This window comes from Myxine glutinosa, chromosome 4 (genome assembly GCF_964187855.1).
Source record: "Myxine glutinosa chromosome 4, kmMyxGlut1.1, whole genome shotgun sequence".
NCBI classification, from domain to species: Eukaryota; Metazoa; Chordata; class Myxini; order Myxiniformes; family Myxinidae; genus Myxine; species Myxine glutinosa.
This window is the reverse complement of record NC_136264.1, coordinates 216,260,513-216,286,697: the sequence shown is the minus strand read 5'-3', so window position 1 is coordinate 216,286,697 and position 26,185 is coordinate 216,260,513. Positions and strand designations below refer to the sequence as shown.

At 49.3% G+C, this 26,185-nt stretch overlaps 2 protein-coding genes across 9 annotated transcripts in view; one reads left to right on the top strand and one right to left on the bottom strand.

The window, feature by feature from the left end:
- LOC137425711 (SWI/SNF-related matrix-associated actin-dependent regulator of chromatin subfamily A member 5) overlaps positions 1–3,465 on the bottom strand; it is a 186,496-nt gene extending 183,031 nt beyond the window's left edge. Inside the window, exons 1-2 of one of the 2 annotated variants that reach the window (XM_068114419.2) lie at positions 3,329–3,465; positions 2,614–2,700 (exon numbers count right to left, since the gene is read on the bottom strand). In XM_068114419.2, coding sequence (XP_067970520.1) covers positions 2,614–2,700; positions 3,329–3,385 — 144 coding nt within the window. In that variant the 5' untranslated portion in view covers positions 3,386–3,465. Of the gene's footprint in view, positions 1–2,613; positions 2,701–2,913; positions 3,039–3,328 lie in introns of those variants that run through there. The other variant, XM_068114420.2, reaches the window with a different exon arrangement.
- USP38 (ubiquitin specific peptidase 38) overlaps positions 3,366–26,185 on the top strand; it is a 74,320-nt gene continuing 51,500 nt past the window's right edge. For 3 of the 7 annotated variants that reach the window (XR_013623283.1, XR_013623284.1, XM_068114413.2), the window contains exons 1-4: positions 3,709–3,841; positions 9,402–9,582; positions 9,724–9,983; positions 10,082–10,353. Coding sequence is in view for 5 of the 7 variants with exons in the window: in XM_068114413.2 (XP_067970514.2) it covers positions 3,819–3,841; positions 9,402–9,582; positions 9,724–9,983; positions 10,082–10,353 (736 nt within the window). In the remaining 2 variants the exon portion in view is untranslated. Of the gene's footprint in view, positions 3,546–3,700; positions 3,842–9,397; positions 9,583–9,723; positions 9,984–10,081; positions 10,354–26,185 lie in introns of those variants that run through there. The other 4 variants (XM_068114417.2, XM_068114416.2, XM_078777009.1 and 1 more) reach the window with 4 other exon arrangements.

Sequence of the window (26,185 nt, the reverse complement as noted above, 5' to 3'; positions counted from 1 at the left end):
ACCCTCCCCCAGCACACAACCCCCTCCTTGTTGAATATTCACCCAAAAGCCCCCCATATCCTCCCCCAGCACACAACCTCCTCCTTGTTCAATATTCACCCAAAAACCCCCCTACCGTCCCCCAGCACACAACCCCCGCCTTGTTCAATATTCACCCAAAAGCCCCCCATATCCTCCCCCAGCACACAACCTCCTCCTTGTTCAATATTCACCCAAAAGCCCCCCTACCGTCCCCCAGCACACAACCCCCGCCTTGTTCAATATTCACCCAAAAGCCCCCCCACCCTCCCCCAGCACACAACTCCTCCTTGTTCAATATTCACCCAAAAGCCCCCCTACCGTCCCCCAGCACACAACCCCCGCCTTTTTCAATATTCACCCAAAAACCCCCCTACCGTCCCCCAGCACACAACCCCCGCCTTGTTCAATATTCACCCAAAAGCCCCCCATATCCTCCCCCAGCACACAACCCCCTCCTTGTTCAATATTCACCCAAAAGCCCCCCATATCCTCCCCCAGCACACAACCCCCTCCTTGTTCAATATTCACCCAAAAGCCCCCCTACCGTCCCCCAGCACACAACCCCCTCCTTGTTGAATATTCACCCAAAAGCCCCCTTACCCTCCCCCAGCACACAACCCCCTCCTTGTTGAATATTCACCCAAAAGCCCCCCATATCCTCCCCCAGCACACAACCTCCTCCTTGTTCAATATTCACCCAAAAGCCCCCCTACCGTCCCCCAGCACACAACCCCCTCCTTGTTGAATATTCACCCAAAATCCCCCATACCCTCCCCCAACGCACAACCCCCTCCTTGTTCAATATTCACCCAAAATCCCCCATATCCTCCCCCAGCACACAACCCCCGCCTTGTTCAATATTCACCCAAAAGCCCCCCTACCCTCCCCAAACGCACAACCCCCTCCTTGTTCAATATCCACCCAAAATCCCCCATATCCTCCCCCAGCACACAACCCCCGCCTTGTTCAATATTCACCCAAAAGCCCCCCTACCCTCCCCAAACGCACAACCCCCTCCTTGTTCAATATCCACCCAAAATCCCCCATATCCTCCCCCAGCACACAACCCCCTCCTTGTTCAATATTCACCCAAAATCCCCCATATCCTCCCCCAGCACACAACCCCCACCTTGTTCAATATTCACCCAAAAGCCCCCCTACCCTCCCCCAACGCACAACCCCCTCCTTGTTCAATATTCACCCAAAAGCCCCCCATATCCTCCCCCCAGCACACAACCTCCTCCTTGTTCAATATTCACCCAAAAGCCCCCCTACCGTCCCCCAGCACACAACCCCCGCCTTGTTCAATATTCACCCAAAAGCCCCCCCCCACCCTCCCCCAGCACACAAACTCCTCCTTGTTCAATATTCACCCAAAAGCCCCCCATATCCTCCCCCAGCACACAACCCCCTCCTTGTTCAATATTCACCCAAAAGCCCCCCTACCGTCCCCCAGCACACAACCCCCTCCTTGTTGAATATTCACCCAAAAGCCCCCTTACCCTCCCCCAGCACACAACCCCCTCCTTGTTGAATATTCACCCAAAAGCCCCCCATATCCTCCCCCAGCACACAACCTCCTCCTTGTTCAATATTCACCCAAAAGCCCCCCTACCGTCCCCCAGCACACAACCCCCGCCTTGTTCAATATTCACCCAAAAGCCCCCCCCCACCCTCCCCCAGCACACAACCTCCTCCTTGTTCAATATTCACCCAAAAGCCCCCCATATCCTCCCCCAGCACACAACCCCCTCCTTGTTCAATATTCACCCAAAATCCCCCATATCCTCCCCCAGCACACAACCCCCTCCTTGTTGAATATTCACCCAAAAGCCCCCCATATCCTCCCCCAGCACACAACCTCCTCCTTGTTCAATATTCACCCAAAAGCCCCCCTACCCTCCCCCAACGCACAACCCCCTCCTTGTTCAATATTCACACAAAATCCCCCATATCCTCCCCCAATGCACAACCCACTCCTTGTTCGATATGCCACCCCTCACCACCCACCCCTCACCATCCACCCCTCACCATGCACCCATCACCATCCACCATGAACATCCGCTCCTCACCATCCGATCCTCACCATCCGCTCCTCACCATCCGCTCCTCACCATCCTCCCCTCACCATTCACTCCTCACCATGCACCCCTCACCATCCATGCATCACCATCCTCCCCTCACCATCCATGCATCACCAGCCTCCCCTCACCATCCTCCCCTCACCATCCATGCATCACCATCCTCCCCTCACCCTTCCATGCATCACCATGCTCCCCTCACCATTCACTCATCACCATCCTCCCCTCACCATTCACTCCTCACCATCCGCTCCTCACCATCCTCCCCTCACCATTCACTCCTCACCATGCACCCCTCACCATCCATGCATCACCATCCTCCCCTCACCATCCATGCATCACCAGCCTCCCCTCACCATCCTCCCCTCAACATCCATGCATCACCATCCTCCCCTCACCATCCATGCATCACCATCCTCCCCTCACCCTTCCATGCATCACCATCCTCCCCTCACCATTCACTCCTCACCATGCACCCCTCAGCATGCACCCCTCACCATCCACTCCTCACCATTTTATTCTCGTACTCCGGATCACTGCTCTGGAGTACACGTACAGGCTTTGGTGGAGGTTGAAGGGAAAAATCCGCGTCCATTCCCTACCGAGAACAATTACACATTACACGTGAATAAATGGAAGGCAAAGTTCAATGAACGCATCCTGAACATTTTGGCGCCAAATCTGAGGAATAAAAATAGAATAAAGGCGCAAAGGTAACGGAAGTTGGCGGTTATTACTCATACTGACGAGAATTTCAGTTCGGTTATCAGAGAACTTTTGTTATCCATGAAAAGTAAACAATATTACACACTTGGTAAGTAACAACTTTTATAAGACGCTCGGATTTCCCACGACAATTTGAATTGTAATTGTAATTGTAATAAATTGTAAAAGACGGCCGGACACTGAAGTTACAAAACTCGTGTACAACGTCTCGTCAACCAATGTGAGTAATTTGAGAATGGGACGTGACCCGACGGGATCGCGTTAAAAACGACGTCATCGCGTTAAAACGACGTCATCGCGTTAAAACGACGTCATCGCGTTAAAACCAAATGAAAAACTAGAAAAAGGCGATTAGAACATCTACCCAAATAGCGAAGGCTTCACCGGTGCGGCCTAGTAAGTCGGAGCGCCAGAGGCGTGCCTCTCCCCGGATCACGCCACTATCCCAGGATCCAAAAGGGCCGAGGGACCGCGGCGGACACACGGGCCGATCGGCTCACCTCGTCAGGGTCCCCGCGCTTGTCGGGCAAGCTGGCATCGCTGTCCCCGTCGGACATGGCAACCCTTCCGCTTCCAACCTGCTAAACCGAGAGCAGAAAATGGAGTTCGGCTAGATTTCAGCAACTGCAGCCGGACGGACGACGGACGAGCGGTGTTTGAGCCGAGGACGGTGAGACCACCAGGGGGCGTCAGGAGCGAGTCGGTGAGAGGGTCCAGGTTTGTCCGGCCGTGTCCCATCCGAGGCCGAAACCTCATCACCAAAACCACGTATCAGGCCGGTGTAAACCACGTACCAGGCCGGTCCGCCGGGGCCTGTTTTACCAATTTCCTTGATCCTGAGGGCGAAATGTCGTCGTTACGTTCGGGAGTTTAAATGAACCATTTGATCGTCATCGCATCAGTGAATGATCCTGATGTGACTTGAAGGTTTGGCGACGCGACCACGGTTGGGCCCGGCGATAGGAGTCAGACAAGCTGGTCGTTCAGACGATGCTCGGTCTGTCTATCTTAAAGTAAGTGTCGATGTCTGTGTATGTCTGTGTCTTTGTGCTGCTGTCTCTGTCGCTGTCTGTGTCGCTTTGTCTATGTCTATACCGCTGTCTATGAGCATGCCGCTGTCTGTGTCGCTGTCTGTGTCTGTCTATGCCGCTGTCTGTGTCTGTCTATGCCGCTGTCTGTGTCTACTATGCCGTTACCTATGCCGCTGTCTGTGCCCGTGTCGCTGCCCGTGCCCGTGTCGCTGCCCGTGCCGCTGCCCGTGCCCGTGTCGCTGCCCGTGCCCGTGTCGCTGCCCGTGCCCGTGCCGCTGCCTGTGCCCGTGCCGCTGCCTGTGCCCGTGTCGCTGCCTGTGCACCCGTGTCGCTGTCTGTGTCTGTGCCTGTCGCTGTCTGTGCCTGTCTATGCCTGTGTCGCTGTCTGTGCCTGTTTTTATGCCTGTGTTGCTGTGTGTGCCTGTTTTTATGCCTGTGTTGCTGTGTGTGCCTGTTTTTATGCCTGTGTTGCTGTGTGTGCCTGTTTTTATGCCTGTGTTGCTGTGTGTGCCTGTTTTTATGCCTGTGTTGCTGTGTGTGCCTGTTTTTATGCCTGTGTTGCTGTGTGTGCCTGTTTTTATGCCTGTGTTGCTGTGTGTGCCTGTTTTTATGCCTGTGTTGCTGTGTGTGCCTGTTTTTATGCCTGTGTTGCTGTGTGTGCCTGTTTTTATGCCTGTGTTGCTGTGTGTGCCTGTTTTTATGCCTGTGTTGCTGTCTGCCCCTGTGTCTGTGCCTGCGTGGCGTACTTCCTTGTCTGCCTTTGGGGTTTTTTCCGGTTGTTGCTATTACTGACTAAGCAAGGGGTTAGTAACTTGTGTGTGCAAACCACCCTCCATTGGCTCAACAACTTGTTTACCTTCCTGTTCTTGGAGACCGTATTGCGTGTCGATCAGTCTTCCTTCTTAGACAGGTCCATGCCAGGCAGAAATGGCGCCGTTTTCCAGTCAAGGTTTTCTCAGTGGATTTATATACTTTTGATCATACTCTGTCGAATAAGCTTGTGGGCCACCCTGAAATTTGCCTCAAATCCAAGATGGCGGCCAAAAATCCAAAATGGCCACCAGAATAGCTAAAATAGTATTTCTGAGAGTTGCTTTTACCCATAGATGATTTTTTTTCAACTGATTGTGGCCTATTATGATAAAGAAAGATAACTCAGTCATAACTCAGCCATAAAAATTAACAATCGGTACTTTATTAACAAAATGGCCGCCGGGCAACTTCCGTATTACGGAAACTGCTATAACTTCAGTTCCGAGTGTGATATGATTATAATTTTGGTGTCCAGTCATATGTTTTTGGGGTCAAGGAATCCATATTTGTACTTTTTATTTCAGTGAAATCATTGGTTCATAAAGAAATCTAAGATGGCTGCCAATACTGGCCACCGATGTGGCAGATTCAGTCATGTCTTGTGCTCCATAATATATATTACAATACATTTTGATTCAATTTCTTGGTTTCCAAAGTCTGGTTATCCATTTAGTTGGTTTATCATGGCACTAGCTCAATAGATCATCCCCTAAATCATGGATGAACAATAAATCCAAGATGGCTGCCGCTGAACGGCTCCTAGTCAGTTTTGCTTCGTCTACCAAACTACACAGGTTTATAAAATGTATCTGAATTCCCATTCAATATGATCCCCGGCTTTGGTTATGCTTTGGGAAAAATATGTTGTTCAAAAGGCACATAATCCTCAGTTACTAAGATCAAGATCAAGATCACTCTCTTCACTCTGAAAGTCTGAATAAAGTCCACAGGTATCCGAAGAAAGTTGTTCCATGGTGCTCTCCGAATTAAGGCTTAAGGACGTATCAGCAATGTTGTGCCTCATAGCAGCTGTAAGGGAGAAGAGCATTGAAACACACCTGGCAGCAGAGAGAACGCTTCTTCCAAAGTGCTTTGCTTTCGGGCACATCAACTATGCTAGGTACCTGACATTCCAACACGTCAATCTCCAAAATCTGAAGGTGAATCACAAAGATGCCTGGGATGATCTGTTGCAAAATGGATTCGGAGGGTCGATGACTGGCGAGCCCTTTTCTACGATCCATGGGGACTTGATCACTGAGACCACAATCAACAGAGAGGTTAAAGTCCGGGGTGGTCCAATGCAAGGCGGTTACAGTACCAGCAAGCAGACAACAGATGCGTTCATAAAAACGAGTCACTTAATGGCAAAGCTCAGAGGAAGATTGAAGGAAAGGTTGCATATCCTGACCTCTTCAACTCACAAGGAAACAACAATAGGGGCACGGAGGCAGCATGACAACATGGTTCGCAACCTAGTCATCCAATTGGATAAGTACTTTGACCCTTTTCTGATTGGTTCTGCGCGTCACATGAAAACTGGAGTGGAAATTAACCAAGGTATTGTCAGTGGATTGTTGTCATCAACCGAAGCAGGAGAGAAACAATTCCAAGACTTTGTTAACCTTAGACTCAAGGCTACTGGAGAAGGCAGAATGAACATTTTTGACAGGATTGTGAATCTCAAGATCAAAACGGGCATGGAGAAGGTCAAGAAAAATCCAAAGGCAGTGAACGTTCTCAAGGAGGATCGACAAGCATTTGGTGTGTTGGTAGGAAAGGCAACTACCCCTGAAGAGGCACATTCACACCCCCTGACAACTATTCCACTTGCCCTTGCCACACCAGAACGAGACATTCGACAAGGTTCTAAAGCAGCGCTGAGGAACTACCTTATTGAGGAATCTTCATCAACTACAGAGGAACCGCCAAATAGAAGCAACTGGCTGATTGACGGAATGGCAGCTGTAAAGTCAATCCCGGCTCAACAGACTTGGGGAGAATACACTGATGCCCTATTGAAATTCTGCATGCCACCAAGCCAGTCAAACCCAAAACAGCTTGGGATCATATTTGATTCCTACTGTACGTCCACTACAAAGGAGTTAACCCAACGACGCCGAGGGATCTCTGGTAGCAGAACCCACATCACAAGCCCCGAGCAGAGTATGCCCAGAGGCAAAGATTGGGACGCATTTCTGCATAATGCTGAAAACAAGACTGAGCTGATTAAATTTATGGTCACTTACTTCAAAAGTGATTCAGTCAGATCGAAACTCAGAATTCCACTCACCGTGACAGAGGAACAGAATACATGGTTGATCACGCAAACTAAGTTTGAACAACTTGAATCCTGCAACCATCATGAGGCTGACACCAGGCTTGTTCTTCATGCAAGCAAGTGCGAAGGTCCGGTTGTGATTAAGGCTTCAGATACAGATGTACTGATCCTCTTGAGCTATGCCTATTCTGTCTGCAAACCACCACAAGACTGGTTCATGAAGATTGACCATCGGTACGTCAGTGTCAAGAAACTAACGACTCATTTTGGAGATGAAGTGTGTCAAACTCTCCCAGCATATCATAGCATTACTGGATGTGACACGACATCATTCCCATTTCGCATCGGCAAAATCAAGCCATTGAAGAAGATGTTGAAACAAGAGAAATCCCATCTACTCTCTCAGCTGGGCAGATCAAATCAATCTTTTCAAGATGCTACCAGTGCTAAATGCTTCTTCAGAACCTGCATGTATTCTGGAAGTGAACAAGAAAGCTTTGTTGAAACAAGGATCCGAACGTACAACACTCAAAAGGTGAAATCTAGTTCCAGCATCCTTCCAGACGAGAGTAGCACCAATGAACACCTCAAGAGGAGTGACCTTCAGGCATGGGTGTGGTACCAGTGTCTCAAGCAAAACATTGAGTATCCTTCTATCACTGACAGAGGATGGGAAAATACAGATGATGGTATCAGGCCAATATGGTTTACCTGCCCGCAACTCCCTCCAAGCCTCTCCAAGAAAAAGAGCAAGAAAAGACAAATTCAAAGTAAGTATACTAAAAATATATCATTACTTTGATCATTGCTTTTCGTTCCTGTCATAAAGTTCCTCCAATGTATTCCCACTGGCAGTGCATTCATCCAGATTAAATATGTGTAACCTTCCACTTACAGGTCTCGCGGAGTATGATGCAGATTTAGAAGATGCAGTAGAAGAGAGAAGCCAGCCTTCAAGGAAGAAGAGACACAGAGAATACAAGCAGAAAACATGTACAAGACAGTGAAGTTCACTGTAGAGAAAGAGAAAAGCAAGGTAGATAAGTCCAAAATGCAATCGTAATTTTGTTATTTTTATATGATTTACTGTTTTGAATCCCGACTATATCCATTCACATTTTTTATAGGTATCGGTGGGGCAGAAGAAAGAGGAGAAGAATCTGAAGTTGATGAAGAGTACCAAGGAGATGGGGAAAATTCGGAGAGCACCATGGAACAACTTTCTTCGGATACCTGTGGACTTTATTCAGACTTTCAGAGTGAAGAGAGTGATCTTGATCTTGATCTTAGTAACTGAGGATTATGTGCCTTTTGAACAACATATTTTTCCCAAAGCATAACCAAAGCCGGGGATCATATTGAATGGGAATTCAGATACATTTTATAAACCTGTGTAGTTTGGTAGACGAAGCAAAACTGACTAGGAGCCGTTCAGCGGCAGCCATCTTGGATTTATTGTTCATCCATGATTTAGGGGATGATCTATTGAGCTAGTGTCATGATAAACCAACTAAATGGATAACCAGACTTTGGAAACCAAGAAATTGAATCAAAATGTATTGTAATATATATTATGGAGCACAAGACATGACTGAATCTGCCACATCGGTGGCCAGTATTGGCAGCCATCTTAGATTTCTTTATGAACCAATGATTTCACTGAAATAAAAAGTACAAATATGGATTCCTTGACCCCAAAAACATATGACTGGACACCAAAATTATAATCATATCACACTCGGAACTGAAGTTATAGCAGTTTCCGTAATACGGAAGTTGCCCGGCGGCCATTTTGTTAATAAAGTACCGATTGTTAATTTTTATGGCTGAGTTATGACTGAGTTATCTTTCTTTATCATAATAGGCCACAATCAGTTGAAAAAAAATCATCTATGGGTAAAAGCAACTCTCAGAAATACTATTTTAGCTATTCTGGTGGCCATTTTGGATTTTTGGCCGCCATCTTGGATTTGAGGCAAATTTCAGGGTGGCCCACAAGCTTATTCGACAGAGTATGATCAAAAGTATATAAATCCACTGAGAAAACCTTGACTGGAAAACGGCGCCATTTCTGCCTGGCATGGACCTGTCTATCTTATGTGTCTGTCGAATGTTTATTGTCTCTCACCCCTGTCCTGTTCAATCCATTGGTCTGTCCATTTCTCTCGCCTTCCTCATTCATGAGGCTTGACTTATACATTTTTTATTATATAATAGGTTTTTTGTATACTGTACTTATTTGTACATCACAGCCGTGTAAGGAAGTGCTTTGTTTATGGATTTTCCTTTCTACAGCACGAATGTGTACATTTTCTATTTTATATGATTTCATTTCATTGTACTTGTATTTTAATTGTTGTCGTTATTGCAAAGTTATTTTTTTGTTTTTGTTTGTTTTCCGTTGTTCTTCAAAATAAACTCAAATTTTTCGGTACCATCCCTAGCTAGCATGGACAAGATTTTAGAAGGCCTGCTCACGTCGGAGCATTCAATGGCTGTGAAGCGAGGGATCGTCCGCAGGGTTCTCGATGCCGCCGCCACACCACGGCCGTCCTCCGAAGACTGCGAGGCCATGTTCTCACTCGGTTGTCGGCTCCTGATACTCGGTGCCGACACATTTCAACAACAGGTGATGCCCCAGTCTCTCATTTCATTAATCCATCCCTATTCTAGCGATTCTCTACTTGGGATCAAAATATTTGTCAGGAGGTGGAGTTGTTAAATGCATTTCTGGAATGGCTGAGTTTTGATGTCTCCTAACCTTCCTTAGGTTGGAGAACAAGTCCTGACAGCATATGCCCAAGCACAGCCTGAACCCTTCTCCAAGTTCTTTAGCGGTACTTTTGTGCTCGGCTTGTTGAAGGATGGGTACGACCCTTTAGGCCCACGGGAGATTTGCCTCTTAGATCTACTCCAACTTGGGCTACGTTTAAATCTCAATCACCCTTCGGCGCCGGACGTTCACGCCGTGGTCCGTGTCGAGGCCTTGCGCATGATGTGCGAGCGACCACCCGCAGCATTTGCGGCCAGGTGAGTGCACGCCACTTTTGAACATTTGGTGTGGAATAACTTGCTTTATCGCGCAGACTCTGCAGGCCTTCTAACGTCTCTCATGGTCTCTTTCCCAGGCTTTGCGAAATTCTTACCGAGTTCTCACAGTGCCTACCACGTGAGCGTCGCTGTGCCGTTCTTTTCTGCCAGCAGCTTGTACATACTGTCGCTCGCTTCCGTTGTTCGGCGCCATTGGCAGAGCGTCCCGGAGTAGAGCTGGAGGTGGAATTTCGGGCTTTTATCACTCGGGTAAATGGGGTGAGCAAGCTGCTCCCTCGGATTTGGCTCATCGAACCCGGTACACTACTGCCTTCCCTTCAAGAAGTCTTTTCCATAATTTCCACAATTGGTGAGCATTGCCTATTTTCTGCATAAAGATATTGGGATTACCTTTTCCATTTCCAGTTTTATTGAAGCAAAGTACAATTAAAAGGAAAAAAAAAAAATCAATGTTAAGCCTTCCTTTTTAATATGTAGTTTAAGAATCAAAATCATGATGGATTTTTCAAATGCCAAAGATGAGCCGAGTGGGAACTGAAGGACATCAACAGAACATGTAATTAACACGTGACAAACGGTTCAGGGATACCCACACACGTTTAACAACTTGTATTTTATTATGATTCAACAACTTTCATTCATGCTGCTTCCTCGGGTTACTTTCACCATCGCATTGAAATATCAACATGCTATTCTTAAAAATGATTTGCATTATCCATCATACCAATCCCCTTTACAATAACGGCAATCAAGCATTTCCGACTCATGATTTCTTAATCAAGAAAAAAGGTGATGTTGGTGAAGATATGTGCCTGATTGCTCTACAAACTGATCATGAGTGCTAATGTCGAGGGGGAATGTTGAATCTGAGATCGCATGTGACTGGATTAAACCCTGGCCAAGCGATGTAAAATTCACTTTGCATTGATAACATTACCGCCACAAAAATACTTCGAAAGTAAAACATCGATCATCTTGAAGCTACGTCCGCTACTTATTTAATTTCTTTCGATTATATGTATATCTATATTGTTGCGGATCTCAGCGCCGGCCTTCTCCCCTTACCAAGGGGGGATTAGTCCCCTTGTCTTTGACTGACCAGGCGCGACCCGAGGCCTATGACGTCCTTTCCGGACAGCGCTAAATAGGGTTGTCGGACCAGATTCGCTATTACCTAAGTACTAGCGCTGGCCTGAAACGGGGAGATAAGCCTCGCCCGAATCACGGGTGTTTGTGGATACGCCGAGCGGTAGTGAACCCGTGATCCGAGCCGTTAGCAATTACTAGACCCTGATCCAAGCGGTTCTTATTCGTGTCACGCTTAGTCAATGATGGAAAACACGAAGGCGATCGAATGGGAAGAAAGAACAAGGTTTATTTACACTATTCACAATGATGAGAAGAAGAAGACACAGTGCAGCCTTAATAACAGTCTTAACTTACTCCCCAGACAAACGGGCCCGTCTCACACACACACTCACACGGGGATTGCAGATGAACAGGTTGATGGTCACCAGCGCGTCCAGGGATGCCTCCGTGCAGCTCTCTCTCTCTCCTGTCCCCAGCCCGTGCCACGAAGATGGATTCCAATAGCAGGGAGGAGTTCGTATGGTGCTGTTGGGACGCACTGGGCTATTTGCGGGGCGAATGGTAGGGGAGGGCTCTGGCGGTTAATTACTCGCAGGCTATTACCGCGTTTTATCCATGGGGCTGGAATATTCGCTATCGGCTGGCTTGGCTGTAGCCGCGTACGTAATAAATGAATACCGTTCCAAGCCTCGAAACGCCAATACAATGAAGTGTTCTCTCTCATGCAAGTCCTCACTGCAGTTCTCTCTCATGAATCCTCAAAGTTCTTCCGGTCAGTCCTTTCGCCACTGTCGTGTGCACGCGAGTCCTCTCGATACAGTCCTCCGACAAAGCGCAATTCCTTCCAGTCCTTTCTCATAAGTCCTTGACCAAGTCCTGTTCAAGGGCTTTGTGCGAAAGCTTTTATCGGCACGCCCCGCGAACCTTCTAGCATTTGCCAGACGCGCCCTTACAACGCCCTATCACGCCATGCCTTTAGAGCCCTGGTTGGCTGGTGGCCCTTACCGTCATCACCTCTGACGTGCTGCCTTGCGCCGCCCCACCCCGACCTCGCGCTCCTCCCTCTTCTCAGGCCTACCTCATGCTACTTGACTAGTTGGAGCGAACAAAGGGCAGCGAATGCTGCTGGCATCCAAAGCGTAACAAACTGCTGCGGGTAGCCCAAAGCGTAACAAAATGAGGGATCAGCCAATTGGGGCGCGGGATCAATTATGCTCATAGGTGGAATTGGAGGGTGGCGCAAAATGAAGGGACCGAAACTCATGGCTTTACACAACGCAGATATCACTGGGGAAATGGCCTATACTCACACATACTATGACATAACTAATACTCTAAGTGGGCCTACGTGTTGCTTGTGGACTAACTATGGAGGACAAACCTTTAACCTTTAATGATGTCATATGTACAAATCTCAAAACCGTAGCAATATATATATTGTTAGTTTTCCGCCGCCCTTCCTACCCTTACCAAGGGGAGATTAAGCCCCTTGTTCTCTCTGGGCCGGCGTAACCGAGACTTGAAACGCCCCTCACGGGCAAACGCAAGGTAGGGTTTCGGGACAAGTCTCGCACGTACCTAAATACCTGCGCCGCCACGGAAGCGGGGAACCAAGCCTCGCACGAGCCACGTGTAATTTGGATACACCGAGCGGATTGCGTACCACGTGGTCCGTGCAGTTACCGTTGGTATTGGAACCCGATTAGAGCGGTTTTATTCGTACCACGCTTAGTCAATGATGGAAGGGACGAAACGGTCGAATAAGGAAATAACAGGTTTAATTATTATTTACACTTATATGTACAAGTCGGTAGAAGACAGACACAGAGCAGCCTTATACAGTCTTATGCTTATTTCCAGACACGGGCCCGATCACACTCACAAAGGGGAAATGCAGGTAGGATGGTGTTCACGCGCTGCCGTGGTCGTCCAGGAACGGCGTCGCCCGGAGTGGCTCTCCACGGTCACAGCACGTCCCGCGATGAAGGCAACCGGGTGGTGGAAAGGATCCTCGTAGCGCGTCTCTCGAACAAGGGCAGATGAGGCACGAAGGCGGGAGGGAATGTACGCGTCTCTCAGCGGCTTTCCACAGCGCGTTGAGTTACCGGCGCGCTATCACTCGCATAACCCAATAGAGGCTCGTCCTCGAGCTCAACCGAGCGTCCACTTTGGGACGAGCGCTTATACTTAGTTCATGCGCGTCTTTTCTCCGAACTCGTAACTCTCATCAATACTCAGTTAAGCGCCTCCCTTCGCAGAACTGCAAGCTCACCTCTCCACAGAAGGACTCCTCACCCTGAACTGCTCGTGGGGGCTTCGCGCAACGGGTTTTATTGCCATGCCCTGAGCCCTCTCGAATGTTCCAACCATACCCTGTGACGCCGCACCGCAGCCACTCCCTTTGAGCCCTGATTGGCGGCTCGCGCTTACCGTCAGCCTCTCCGCCACCCTCATTCGGTCCCTGCTCGATTGGGCAGGCCTGCCTCGTGTTAATTCGCGCCAAAAAGCCAAAGGAGGCATAAGGCAATAGAGGCGGCATAAGGCAATGAAGGACCTACTCTCATTATTCTACTCAACGCAAAACTAACACAGGAAAAGGACGATGCTCACAAATACTAAGAAATAACTGCACTATCGCGAGGCTATTGTTGTGTGACTAACTATGAGGGGGAAATTTAACCTTTATTGTACAAAACTCAAAACCGCAACTATATAATATGTATGTATGTATGTATGTATATATATATATATATATATATATATATATATATATATACACACACACACACACACACATTTGCGGTTTTCAGAATAAAGGATGACCCCCCTCGTAGGTAGTTGCACCACAACATGTAGCCTCGCTTTAGTTCAGTTATTGTCCCCCGTCGCACCGCGGAGCGAAAGGGGGACTATGGTTTTCCCCTCCATCTGTGTGTGCGTGCGTAAGCGAAGGACAGCATTCAAATTTGGTGTGTGGGTGCAACCCACGTCAAAATCCAAGATGGCCACCACCATGTATGTCTGAACCTTGTGAGCGGAATATCTTGAAAAATAAGCGAAGTACCAACTTCTAATCTGGTGTGTGGGTGTATCTAGGCAAAAGGAAGAAAGTTATTGAAAATTGGGTCGCCATGTCAAAGTCCAAGATGGCCGCCTCCATGTATGTCTGAACCCTGTGAGCGAAATATCATATCATAGCATGTTTTCTGCGTCTTCCACTTTGTCAACTCGCATCACTTCCCCGACGGGGGACCTAGGCGTAACACTTGTTTCTTATTAAATGTAAGCTTGGTCTCCTTTCCTGTGTTGGTATGCGTTGAGCAGGCCAGTAAGTGTAGGCCTCGATTTGGCTCGAATGCCACGTGCTAGGCCTGGAACAGGTCTGGCAGGCCCGAAGGAGGAGCTGCAGGGGAGTGGCCGGTGGGCGGGGAGCAGCCAATCGGAGCTCAAGGGGAGTGGCTAACAACAGCAGCCAGAGGAGGGGCTTGGAACATTCGGGTAAGACTCGGGGGCGGGGCTATAAAACCCTGCCCCGGGCCCCCCGCGCCAGTTGGAGTGCAGTGCAGCAGTGACCAAGTCTGAGCAAAGAGTCAGAGTGCCCCAGAGCGTTGTGAGAGAGAGAGTTGTGAGAGAGTGGTTCAGAGAGAGAGAGAGAGAGAGTCAGAGAGAGAGTCAGAGAGTCACTGCGAGGAGATCAAGGCTGTGTGTGCACGAACTGTCCCTGCCCTGCGCCCTACTGCCTGCGAATAACGCTGCGCGAGGACGATCTCTCCCGGGGCCACCTTGCCGACGACCTTCCTACCTGGGCTCCCTGCACACATGCCGCGAACACTTGAGGGCCACGCCCGGCGAGCTGTCCTGAGCGAACGGCGCCAGGACCTGTTTGGAGCGCGTACTTTTCCTTCCCTCCTTTTCCCCGCGTGAGTGAGTGGGCCCTTGTCCGGGATTTAAGTAAGATTGACTAAGTATCTGCTCTGTGTGTCTTCTCTTTACCCTGATCAATTGTAAATAATAATAAACCTGTGTTCTTCCTTCCATTTGATCGTTCCCGTCATTTCCATCCATTGGCTTCGCATTGCACAAATAAGACCGCTCAATCGGGTTCAATAAGAATTAACGGCACAAGTCACGTGACACGCAAACCACTTGGCGTATCCGATTAGCGTGGCTTGTGCGAAGTCCAGTCCCCATTCAGGTGGCGGCGTGTGTATCGAAGGTACGTAGGGACTCGACCAGATACCCTTCCGCACGCTCGCTACGGGAGTGGCGACTTGGCCTCGTGGACTCGAAGGGCGAAAAGGGTTTAACCCCCCCTCTGTACGTCGACGGGCTCGAGAGATCCGCAACAATATATACATGGGGATTATATATATATATATATACAGTGGAACCTTGACTTACGAGTTTAATCCGTTCCGTGACCGAGCTCGTAACTCAAATTGCTCGTATCTCAAATCAAATTTCCCCATTGAAATGCATTGAAATGCTATTAATCCGTTCCAGCCCGCCAAAAACCACACCAATTTTTTTTTAAATATACAGTATATATAAAAATATCTCGCGCTTTATATTTCACCTGTATGCAGCATACAAGTTGGCAGGATGGCCTGGACTGGAGGTACGCACACTTGACTCTAAAGTCTAAACTGTCCAGCCTGGGTTTGAATCCCGACCCAGCTATAACCTGTCATGGGTGAATCACAGGCAGGGTGATTCATCAATGGGTGTACCGCTAAACTGGGCGCCCCGTTTGCGTCCCATTAGTTGTTGGATGTTAAGGATCTCACCGTGTTTTCCACAAAGAGAAGGCGAGCTATCGCCGGCACTCTGAACAAGTTGACGGCAGAGATACTGTACGTGCACGTCAAGATAACCACGTGTCGCACGATATCTTGTCATGGTCCACAAGATTATCACAGAGAGGTGCAGCTTCCAGCGTTTCGAGATCTGATCCAGGCCTATCCAACGAGACCGGTCCCAGCGTTCTAGGCCCGGTGGTTGTCTCAGACGGACCCGACAACGGCAGTGTTCGTTTTAACTGGATTCGATTCGAGCGCCGACGTGCCGGCGAACAAAACCGGTCATATCTTTTGAACGCGTGGCTCGATTTTTACAAAATAAACTTTTTCTTGAAGGTCTGAACCGTGCGCTCAAAACGATACCGAGTTTGACTAAAATGCAGCGCTATACTACGACAGAGATACTGTACGTGCACGGCATGATAACCACGTGACCGGGTGGCGAAAGCTCGTAACTCGGATCTCGGCTCGCATCTCAAAGCAATAAACTGCCAGAGTGACGGCTCGTATCTCGAAAAACTCGTAAGTTGGGGCACTCGTAAGTCAAGGTTCCACTGTATATATATACTATATATATATATATACTACTATATATATATATATATACAGTGGAACCTTGACTTACGAGTGCCCCAACTTACGAGTTTTTCGAGATACGAGCCGTCGCTCGGGCGGTTTATTGCTTTGAGATGCGAGCCGAGATCCGAGTTACGAGCTTTCGCCACCCGGTCACGTGGTTATCTTGCCGTGCACGTACAGTATCTCTGTCGTAGTATAGCGCTGCATTTTAGTTTTCGCATTTCGGTTATTTTGAGTTTACGCCGCCAGGTGGGCTCCGGTCACGTGGTTATCTTGCCGTGCACGTACAGTATCTCTGTCGTAGTATAGCGCTGCATTTTAGTTTTCGCATTTCGGTTATTTTGAGTTTACGCCGCCAGGTGGGCTCCGGTCACGTGGTTATCTTGCCGTGCACGTACAGTATCTCTGTCGTAGTATAGCGCTGCATTTTAGTTTTCGCATTTCGGTTATTTTGAGTTTACGCCGCCAGGTGGGCTCCGGTCACGTGGTTATCTTGACGTGCACGTACAGTATCTCTGCCGTCAACTTGTTCAGAGTGCCGGCGATAGCCAACGGTGGCGATGTTCTCTGTGATGTCACCCGTGCTCCAATCACTGAGCGCAATAGCATCAGTCTATGGCCATGACCAATCATTCCTTTTGGGGCGGGGCCTCACGGCCCTTCTTGACGCCCCTTGAGATGACTCGGCTGGGTGGCATCAGTGGTAGTGTTCAGATCTGGGTTGGCGATCGCTCTATTTAATTTAGGCGCTGATCGCGTTGCTGGTGGTGCAAGTGTCATAAGGAACAAAGGGAAAAAAAACACTGAGGTGACTACACACGGTATCGACACTGATACCCGAACTAATTAGCATAGCTCCACCCCTCACATGGAGACAAATATACACTTACGGGACATCCGGGGCCTGATTTTATTACCAGGAAGGTTTCTTCTTCTTCGTGAAGAATGTCTGAGCACATTACCCGAAACGATCCTACCCTGACTAAGGTATTTCATTACCTACCCGCCCCTCCCACAAATGTAACTATATATATATATATATATATATATATATTTATATTATATACACACACACACACACACAGTCACGTGAAAAAGTAAGTACACCCCATGTAAAGTTTTGACTTTTGCAACATATTTCAACATACAGCTATTTGATCTTCATTTCAACAATATTGACAGATAAAGGTGATATAATATAACAAATATCATGAAACATTTACATTTTGTAGTCCATTGTATAATTTAAATAAACATAAATGCAAATTTCGCATGTGGAAAATGTAAGTACACCCCTACATTTATCACTACTTGAAATACCTAAAATTAGAATCAGGTGCACCAGCTCAGGTGCAAATGCTAAGAACATCGTTTGAGGGGATCTCGGAGGAACCTGTCTTATTTAAACCTCAGACATTTTGTTTGGTTTGCTCTTTGTTGTTTAAGTGTGTGGCGTCACCATGCCGAGATCAAAAGACCTCTCTGAGGCCTTCAGAAAGAAGGTTATAGATGCCTACGAGTCAGGGAAGGGATCTAAAAACGGCTCCAAACAATTTGAAATCGATCATTCGACTGTCCGAAAGATCATCTACAAGTGGAAGATTCCAAACAACTGCCAACTTGTTCAGGCCAGGCCGCCCCAGCAAGTTCAGCCCGAGAGCAGACCGCAAGATGCTGAAAGAAGTCTCTAAGAACCCCAGAATGTCATCACGGGACCTACAGGTAGCTCTTGCCACTGTTGATCTCAAAGTGCATGAGTCTACCATTAGAAAGAGGCTGCACAAATTTGATCTACATGGGAGGTGTGCCAGGAGGAAACCTTTGCTGTCCAGAAAGAACATCAGGGCAAGACTAAAGTTTGCCGTCTCCGCTCCTGAAGCTACCCCGCTCCCTCCACGAGGCAGGTGGACAACTTCGCTCGAGACCACGGACAACATGTTATTTTGCCGAGCGGTTTTTAGCAGCCCGCGGCTCGAGCCATTAACAAAAACTAAACCCGATCCTAAACGTTGGCCAAATCGTGCCACAGGTGTTCAATGTGGAAACCTCTAAAGCGACCGAATGTGAAGAAGCCAAAGGGGTAAAGAAAGAACACAGGGATTTATTCATTATTTACACACAACCAAAGCAGAGAAGAAAAGAAATGTAATTTACAGGGAAATGGAAGGAGCAGAAGGACACAGAGCAATTTCTAGCTTATCGATACAGTCTTACTTATTCCCCAGACAGAACAAACAAGACAAACTCTCATACACAAATGGATGAATGAGGGGCTGATATGGAACGGCAGAGGAGGGTCCCGGCAGATGGTAGGCGTCGAGGTCCGGCTCCAAGCTCGCGCTTCGGTCCACGCTTTTTGGGGTCGAGGCGAAACCCGGCACACAGCTTCGCTCCGGGCTGGCAGCAAGGCGGCGGCAGGCACACGTCTATCGTTCGTTGCACGCGGCAGAGCTGGTTTTTGCCTCGACACGCCTCTGGCTCTCTCGGTCATCTGCTGGTGGGGGCTTCCCCCCCACGGGTTATATAGCCACGCCCTACCAAGCCACGGCCACACCATACCAGGCCGTGCCCACCGAGTCCTGGTTGGGCGCAAGGGCTTCCTGGCTCCACCTCCTGAAGACGATGGGCCGGCCACGCCCTTCTCCCCCGAGTTGACCGCGTGCGTAATGGAGTTTGGAGTGAAGAAAACAGCCCAATGCAACGGTGGCGAACGCTGCAGAAAACCGCCCAATGCACTCGGTGGCGGACGCCGCAGAAAATCGCCCAATGCAACTGGCACTTTGAAGAGATGATTTGGGGGAAACATGAAAAGGGAACTATCTTATGTCATTTGGTGCAATGCAGAGTCAATTAATGGGAAACACAGCCTTAAACTAACATAGAATAAGAAATAACTATAGAGAGGTTCTATGGTGGCCTACGTGCTTGTACATGGACTAGCTAAGGGGACGACCTTTGACCTTTACACACAAAACGGAGGTATTTACAAGAATCACTCCTAGAGGGTCATATTTACAAACACAGGATTCTCAAATCCGCAACACTGCACCCTCATCCCTCCAGGCACGGCCCGGGCCTATAAAACTTTAACTTAGTGTGGCACGTCGGTGTAATTCCCTCTACAATTAACCTGACCCTGAGTGACAGTTTTAAAACACAAATAAGTATGTCCCTCTGCTGCATTGCACCCTGCCTAACAGAATCACGCCCACATGATAACCGAATTGCGGAATGGTTTTCAAACTAAACATGTACGGTGGGGAGCATTATTTACAACTGACGCTATTTCATTATTTAGAAAACGCAACCCAGGACCTGTGATTTTTCTTTTAGGGAACAAAAATAATAAATCCTGTGGGAGGGGAGGAGACGGCATGCACTGCATCGACGCACCAGCACCAATAATCACCAAAGCACCACTCACCAAAATGCACCGGAGTGCACAGTCACCACAGTTCAAATAAAAAAAGAACTGTTGGTGGTCTTGCTCTTCGGCTCCCTCTGCTGGCTGTTGTCGTTCTTGATGTTATCTTTCTTGTTCTTCTTGCTTGCGGCCTATTTGCAAAGATTAGAAGGTACACAATGCGTCCATTTTTTATTTATGGCCCACGGGGGCCGACTATGGGTGGTTCACCTGTAGGGCATAGGTGCCACGTCACCGAGGTCCGCAAGCAAGATCTTCCTCTGGCCAACCTGGCTGGTCCCAGCAGAGGGGCCATGCCACAAAGCTTGTTGTCCATAAGTGGTGCTTGGCCACAGACTGTGGTCCATAAGTGGTGCGTGGATGCAGGCAGCTGGTTGCGGAAATTTCGGGCACACTGACTCGGCCTCCCGCACGCTCCCCTCAGTGCCCAGAGAGCACGATCCTCGGGTTGGGGAAGGAAGACAGATGACAGGGTTAGCGAGGGGTAAGGTCACAAGGGTACACATCAACGAAGGCAATGCAAGGTGAGGTGCGCCTGGAGACTGAGCGGAGAAAAGCTCGTCCCTACCCTATGTCACCCCCCCCCCCCCCCCCCTGTTAACTACTCTACCCTTACCCCATATGTACACAAAAAAAATCTACACATTTACAAATTCGTCGCTACCGTCACGTCTTCCCCATATCTCCCCTATACCAAATTCGTCACAATCCCATTGTCTAAATTTGCCATCACCAATTCATCATCAATCCTCATAAGGAGGGAGAGATGGAACATCAGCACAATGTCACAACCATGTCATGATGCGTCTCACAATCCAAAACATTTGCACAGAAAATAATAAAATAACAAACCATGGCATGGTGTGGAGTCCTGTCACCCCAAGTGAGTGGATGTAGATGGTGCGAGGAGATTTCAATCCTAACTACTTCCTAAATGACATTAACACTCTTTACACTACCTGGGGTCTTTCCCTGCCAATCCATTGGCCATCTTACACTCTATGCGGTTTTAAGAACCAATTCCCATTGACCAAACTGTGGTGCTTCCTCAATTTGGGGTCTCACTCCCCCGGTTCAACTCCCTGTGCCTTTGCACAATTTCAGGACTGGGTCGGTGGCTCTCCCAGCAGGTCTACCCACCTGCACACCTCCACCACTGCAGTTGCCTCCGAGCTTACCTGCTCCTTACCGAACCTATCTACTGGGGAAGGTCCTCTGGCGCTCTCCCCACTCGGTGCCCCTTCTGGCACTGGGCTACCCGGGTCCGTCCTCCGGATCCTCGGGCCCCATCCACAACTCTACCGGCTCCCAGAGCCCACCTGCGGCCTGACCTGGCCGACATCCTCACAGTGGTGGAGTGCCCATTCAACTACGAACACTAACAGGCTACACGCCCAGCCATTTCCACGTCAATAATGCACCCATCCAAACACCATTCTTCCACACGCACCACAGATGCCAATATCCAACCACAATTTACCTATACCCTCTACCTAACTCTTAAACTACCCTCCCTGGGTATTCGTGATGGGGTCCATCCTCCCCATACACTCCCTTCGCACCAACCACTCCACTCCATATTTTCCACCATACAATCCACACCATCCATTCCATACCATTTATTCCATACAACCATTCTCCATACCTGTATTTGCACACCTGTGCTATCACACCTGGTGCTTCCTGCACCCTCCTTCCTCCAGGACCATTTGCTCAACACAACACACAATCACCATTACTCAGTCATACACTGCTCCATACACCTGTTCACTTGCACACCTGTGCAATCACACCTGGTGCCTCCTGCACCCTCCTTCTTCCCAGGCTTCTTCATTCAATACAATGCACAATCGCAATTATTCCTCATACACTGCTCCATACACTTCCACGCTCAATACAACTCACAATCACCTCACACTTTTCACAATACACTTCTAACTCTCCAAACCATTGCCTCAGGCCCCCCAAATTCTCCCACGCTCATACACACACCCTTCCCGAGCATTGCCTAGCAATTCCTCATTTGCTCAATACTAAGACTCTCACACACACACGGCATCATCTGATCTACCTACTCCCCTCTGAAACTCACGCTTCCCAGTCGCCCCTTATACTATTTCGCTCCCTCGTCGTTATAATCCAACTACCCTACTCTCTACGTCCCCACTACAGGTATAATGTCGCTACTTAAATCTCCAGTTACCTATGGTCAATCTTCTCTAGATCCCTATCATTTTATCCTAACCCTCCCGGGCTAGTTTTCACTGCCATAACCCCATAACTAGTGCTCATGTGCCCCGTTATGTGAGGGATGGTGGATTTGCCATCACTCCACCTCGGGCGTCTCCCATTATAAATTTTGCCCATCAAATTCCAGCCAATCAAAAATTTGCCAATCATCTGCCAATCAGTTTACCAATCATCAATTTTGCTTTTCAAGTTCACTACTGCTATCACCCTCACACGTCTACTCACTTGAGCCTCTCAGTGCGTCAATTCATTCTCAAAGCCCGGCTTCGCAAAGCCGAGCTATGAACGCGGGTGGTTCGTTTCCTGCAGTTGGATCCGTCCGGCACTCTGTTCAAGGGAGGGGGGTCGCTCGGGCCGAGATTCCAAGGTCCACCTCGGCGCGGAGCCTTTTGGTCTCCCGCCCGATGGCCCGATCTCGCCCGGCCGGAACGCCGCAACCACAAGGTCGCCGTGCCGACCCTTCCTACCCGCCCTCGAACCGGCCCGCCCGCGCCGCTTAGCGGAGCACGGACGCGACCGTGCAGAGCGAGGCCCGGCACGGATCGCGCACGGCGGTTCCTTTGAAACCGCTGTGGTTACGATCTCCGCTGGTTCCCGCAGCACCCAAAGCCTGGCACAAACCGAGGGCTCGCTTCGGCTAACCGTCGGTCGAACTGCTAACCCGGTTAACGTCGATGCTTCACTTGCACGCTCCCACCCCGCGTTCCGTTCCTTTTTCACACATCCAGGTGTCTCCATACACTTTGTTATTGTACCTTCTCCTACACAACACCCAGGTACACTCATTCCGCTCACCAACTTCGCTACACACCTGATCACCTAACACCTTGGCACACACTTGTCGTTCGCACACCTCACCAACACACCCCTTCGCGCCCACTCCTCGGTCACATCCTCTGTGACAACCACGGGTGTGCACTCTTCCACACACCCAATCACGTGCTTCACTACCAACTCAAGTGTGCATTCCCGCACGCGCTCGACCATTCCAGGTGTGCATCCTTCCATTCCAGGTGTGCATCCTTTCTCACCCGACACAACCAACTCGTACTCCGTGTCACTCTTACTACCACACTGTCGAGAGTGAGTGAACGCACGACACACTCGCTCCTCGGCGCACACTTTCCTCACACACACCTCCGTTCCACACCTTTCTCGCGCACCTTCTTGCGCCTCTCTCCCGGTACATACTCCGTACCACTCATGGGGGTGCATTCTTGCACACACCCGATCACCGCCGCACACCCTGGCTCACAAATACCTTCCGCACTCCCCATAGTCGGACCTCCTTCCACACACTCTGCACCTGTCGCACACCTCATCAGCGGCCTCTCACGAACGCCCGGGTCTAAACCAACACCCAAGCTGACTGAATCTCCCCTCACACCATATACATTTCCGATTATATCGCCACTCACCTCGGCACCTCGTCTTCGCTCCTCCTCCGCCACCTGCAAACTCTTTATTTGGTCAGTAAGCACATCATCACGATTTGAGCATAGACCTTGTACATAATCCATCACCTCCTCCTTTATCTCTCTTAGTTTCCCTCCGTCTCTTCTTAATTTCACTCACCCCCTCTTCCACCTCCTCTAATTTTTGTTTCACCTCTTTTATTTCCTGGTGCGCCCCCTCAATTTCTTCCTCTAATGCCACCTTGGTCGTTTCTATGTGCGTTCTTACCTCCCGTTCTTTTGTCTCCATTGCCTCTGTCACCCAGCGCTTCTCAACCCGCTTTACCTCGTCGTGCACCCTTGGGACCTGCTCGCCCAACATGCGATCCATGCTCTCCCCACATTTTTGTATGCGGTCACCCATTCTGTCCCCAACTTTACCGATTCGCTCTAATTTGCTTCCTAGCCCCTCAAATTTGGCTCCTAGCCCCCCGATTCGATTGCCCAACCCTTCACTGGTACCCCTCGCTTCATCCCTCATTCTGCTTTCCATTCCCTCCATTTGGCTTCCCATTTCTGCCCTTGATTTGTCCCCCTACTCGGCCATAAGGGCCCTTATTTGCTCCATAAATAGGCCCCAGTCCATTGGTGGCGCTGCTGCGGTCACTGGCACGGCGACATTTGGTGCCGCTGCAACCTCGTGCGCGAGGGCGCCATCTTGTGCGCCTGAACCCTCCGCAACCCAATGCGTATTGCGCTCCTCCATTACTCCCAAATCCTCCCCGGGGTCCTGGGTCGATTCTACCCCTTCTTCTATCTCCCCTACCGGCATCCGGTCGCCTTGATTATCCATGGCACGATTTTAAATTTGGATGTTAAATAAAATTTCGACCACTCGTAATTTTGAGTGCGCTAAGCGCACTTCAGGTCCCAATCTCGCTTCCGACACCAATTGTTATGGCCAATAGTACAATTGGTGTCCAAAATTTGGGCTAAATAAATTTAGTCCCAGGTTCCAGATCCCACTCCTGACACCAATTGTTACGGAAACGGAGTACGGCGCTCCCCTTTAGCGGGGTTGGGGGGGGGGTGGTTAATCCCCCGTCTATTTGCACTGGCCGTCTCCGCTCCTGAAGCTACCCCGCTCCCTCCACGAGGCAGGTGGGCAACTTTGCTCGAGACCACGGACAAGATGTTATTTTGCCGAGTGGTTTTTAGCAGCCCGTGGCTCAAGCCATTAACAAAAACTAAACCCGATCCTAAACGTTGGCCAAATCGTGCCACAGGTGTTCAATGTGGAAACCTCTAAAGCGACCGAATGTGAAGAAGCAAAAGGGGTAAAGAAAGAACACAGGGATTTATTCATTATTTACACACAACCAAAGCAGAGAAGAAAACAAATGTAATTTACAGGGAAATGGAAGGAGCAGAAGGACACAGAGCAATTTCTAGCTTATCTATACAGTCTTACTTATTCCCCAGACAGAACAAACAAGACAAACTCACGTACACAAATGGATGAATGAGGGGCTGATATGGAATGGCAGAGGAGGGTCCCGGCAGATGGTAGGCGTCGAGGTCCGGCTCCAAGCTCGTGCTTCGGTCCACGCTTTTTGGGGTCGAGGCGAAACCCGGCACACAGCTCCGCTCCGGGCTGGCAGCAAGGCGGCGGCAGGCACACGTCTATCGTTTGTTGCACGCGGCAGAGCTGGTTTTTGCCTCGACACGCCTCTGGCTCTCTCGGTCATCTGCTGGTCGGGGCTTCCTCCCCATGGGTTATATAGCCACGCCCTACCAAGCCATGGCCACATCTTACCAAGCCGTGCCCACCGAGTCCTGGTTGGGCACAAGGGCTTCCTGGCTCCACCTCCTGAAGACGATGGGCCGGCCACGCCCTTCTCCCCCGAGTTGACCGCGTGCGTAATGGAGTTTGGAGTGAAGAAAACAGCCCAATGCAACGGTGGCGAACGCCGCAGAAAACCGCCCAATGCACTCGGTGGCGGACGCCGCAGAAAACCGCCCAATGCAACTGGCACTTTGAAGAGATGATTTGGGGGAAACTTGAAAGGGGAACTATCTTATGTCATTTGGTGCAATGCAGAGTCAATTAATGGGAAACACAGCCTTAAACTAACATAGAATAAGAAATAACCATAGAGAGGTTCTATGGTGGCCTACCTGCTTGTACATGGACTAGCTAAGGGGACGACCTTTGACATTTACACACAACGGAGGTATTTACAAGAATTACTACTAGAGGTTCATCTATCTATAATTCCAGCAGTGTGTGTGTGTGTGTGTGTGTGTGTGTGTGTGTGTGTGTGTGTGTGTGTGTGTGTGTGTGTGTGTGTGTGTGTGTGTGTGTGTGTGTGTGTGTGTGTGTGTGTGTGTGTGTGTGTGTGTGTGTGTGTGTGTGTGTGTGTGTGTGTGTGTGTGTGTGTGTGTGTGCGACCGCTGTTTCTCGACAACTACCGGTCCGATATACTTGAAACTTGCCAGGTATATTGCTGGGGACCCGAGGATGTGCCTTTTCAAGGTTTTAAATTAATCGGAGAAGTAGTTACCGAGCTATGTCCAAAAAACGATTCAACCAATCAGAGAGCAGCGAGCTATCACGTGTGCCGAACATGGCGAACAGACTCTGCC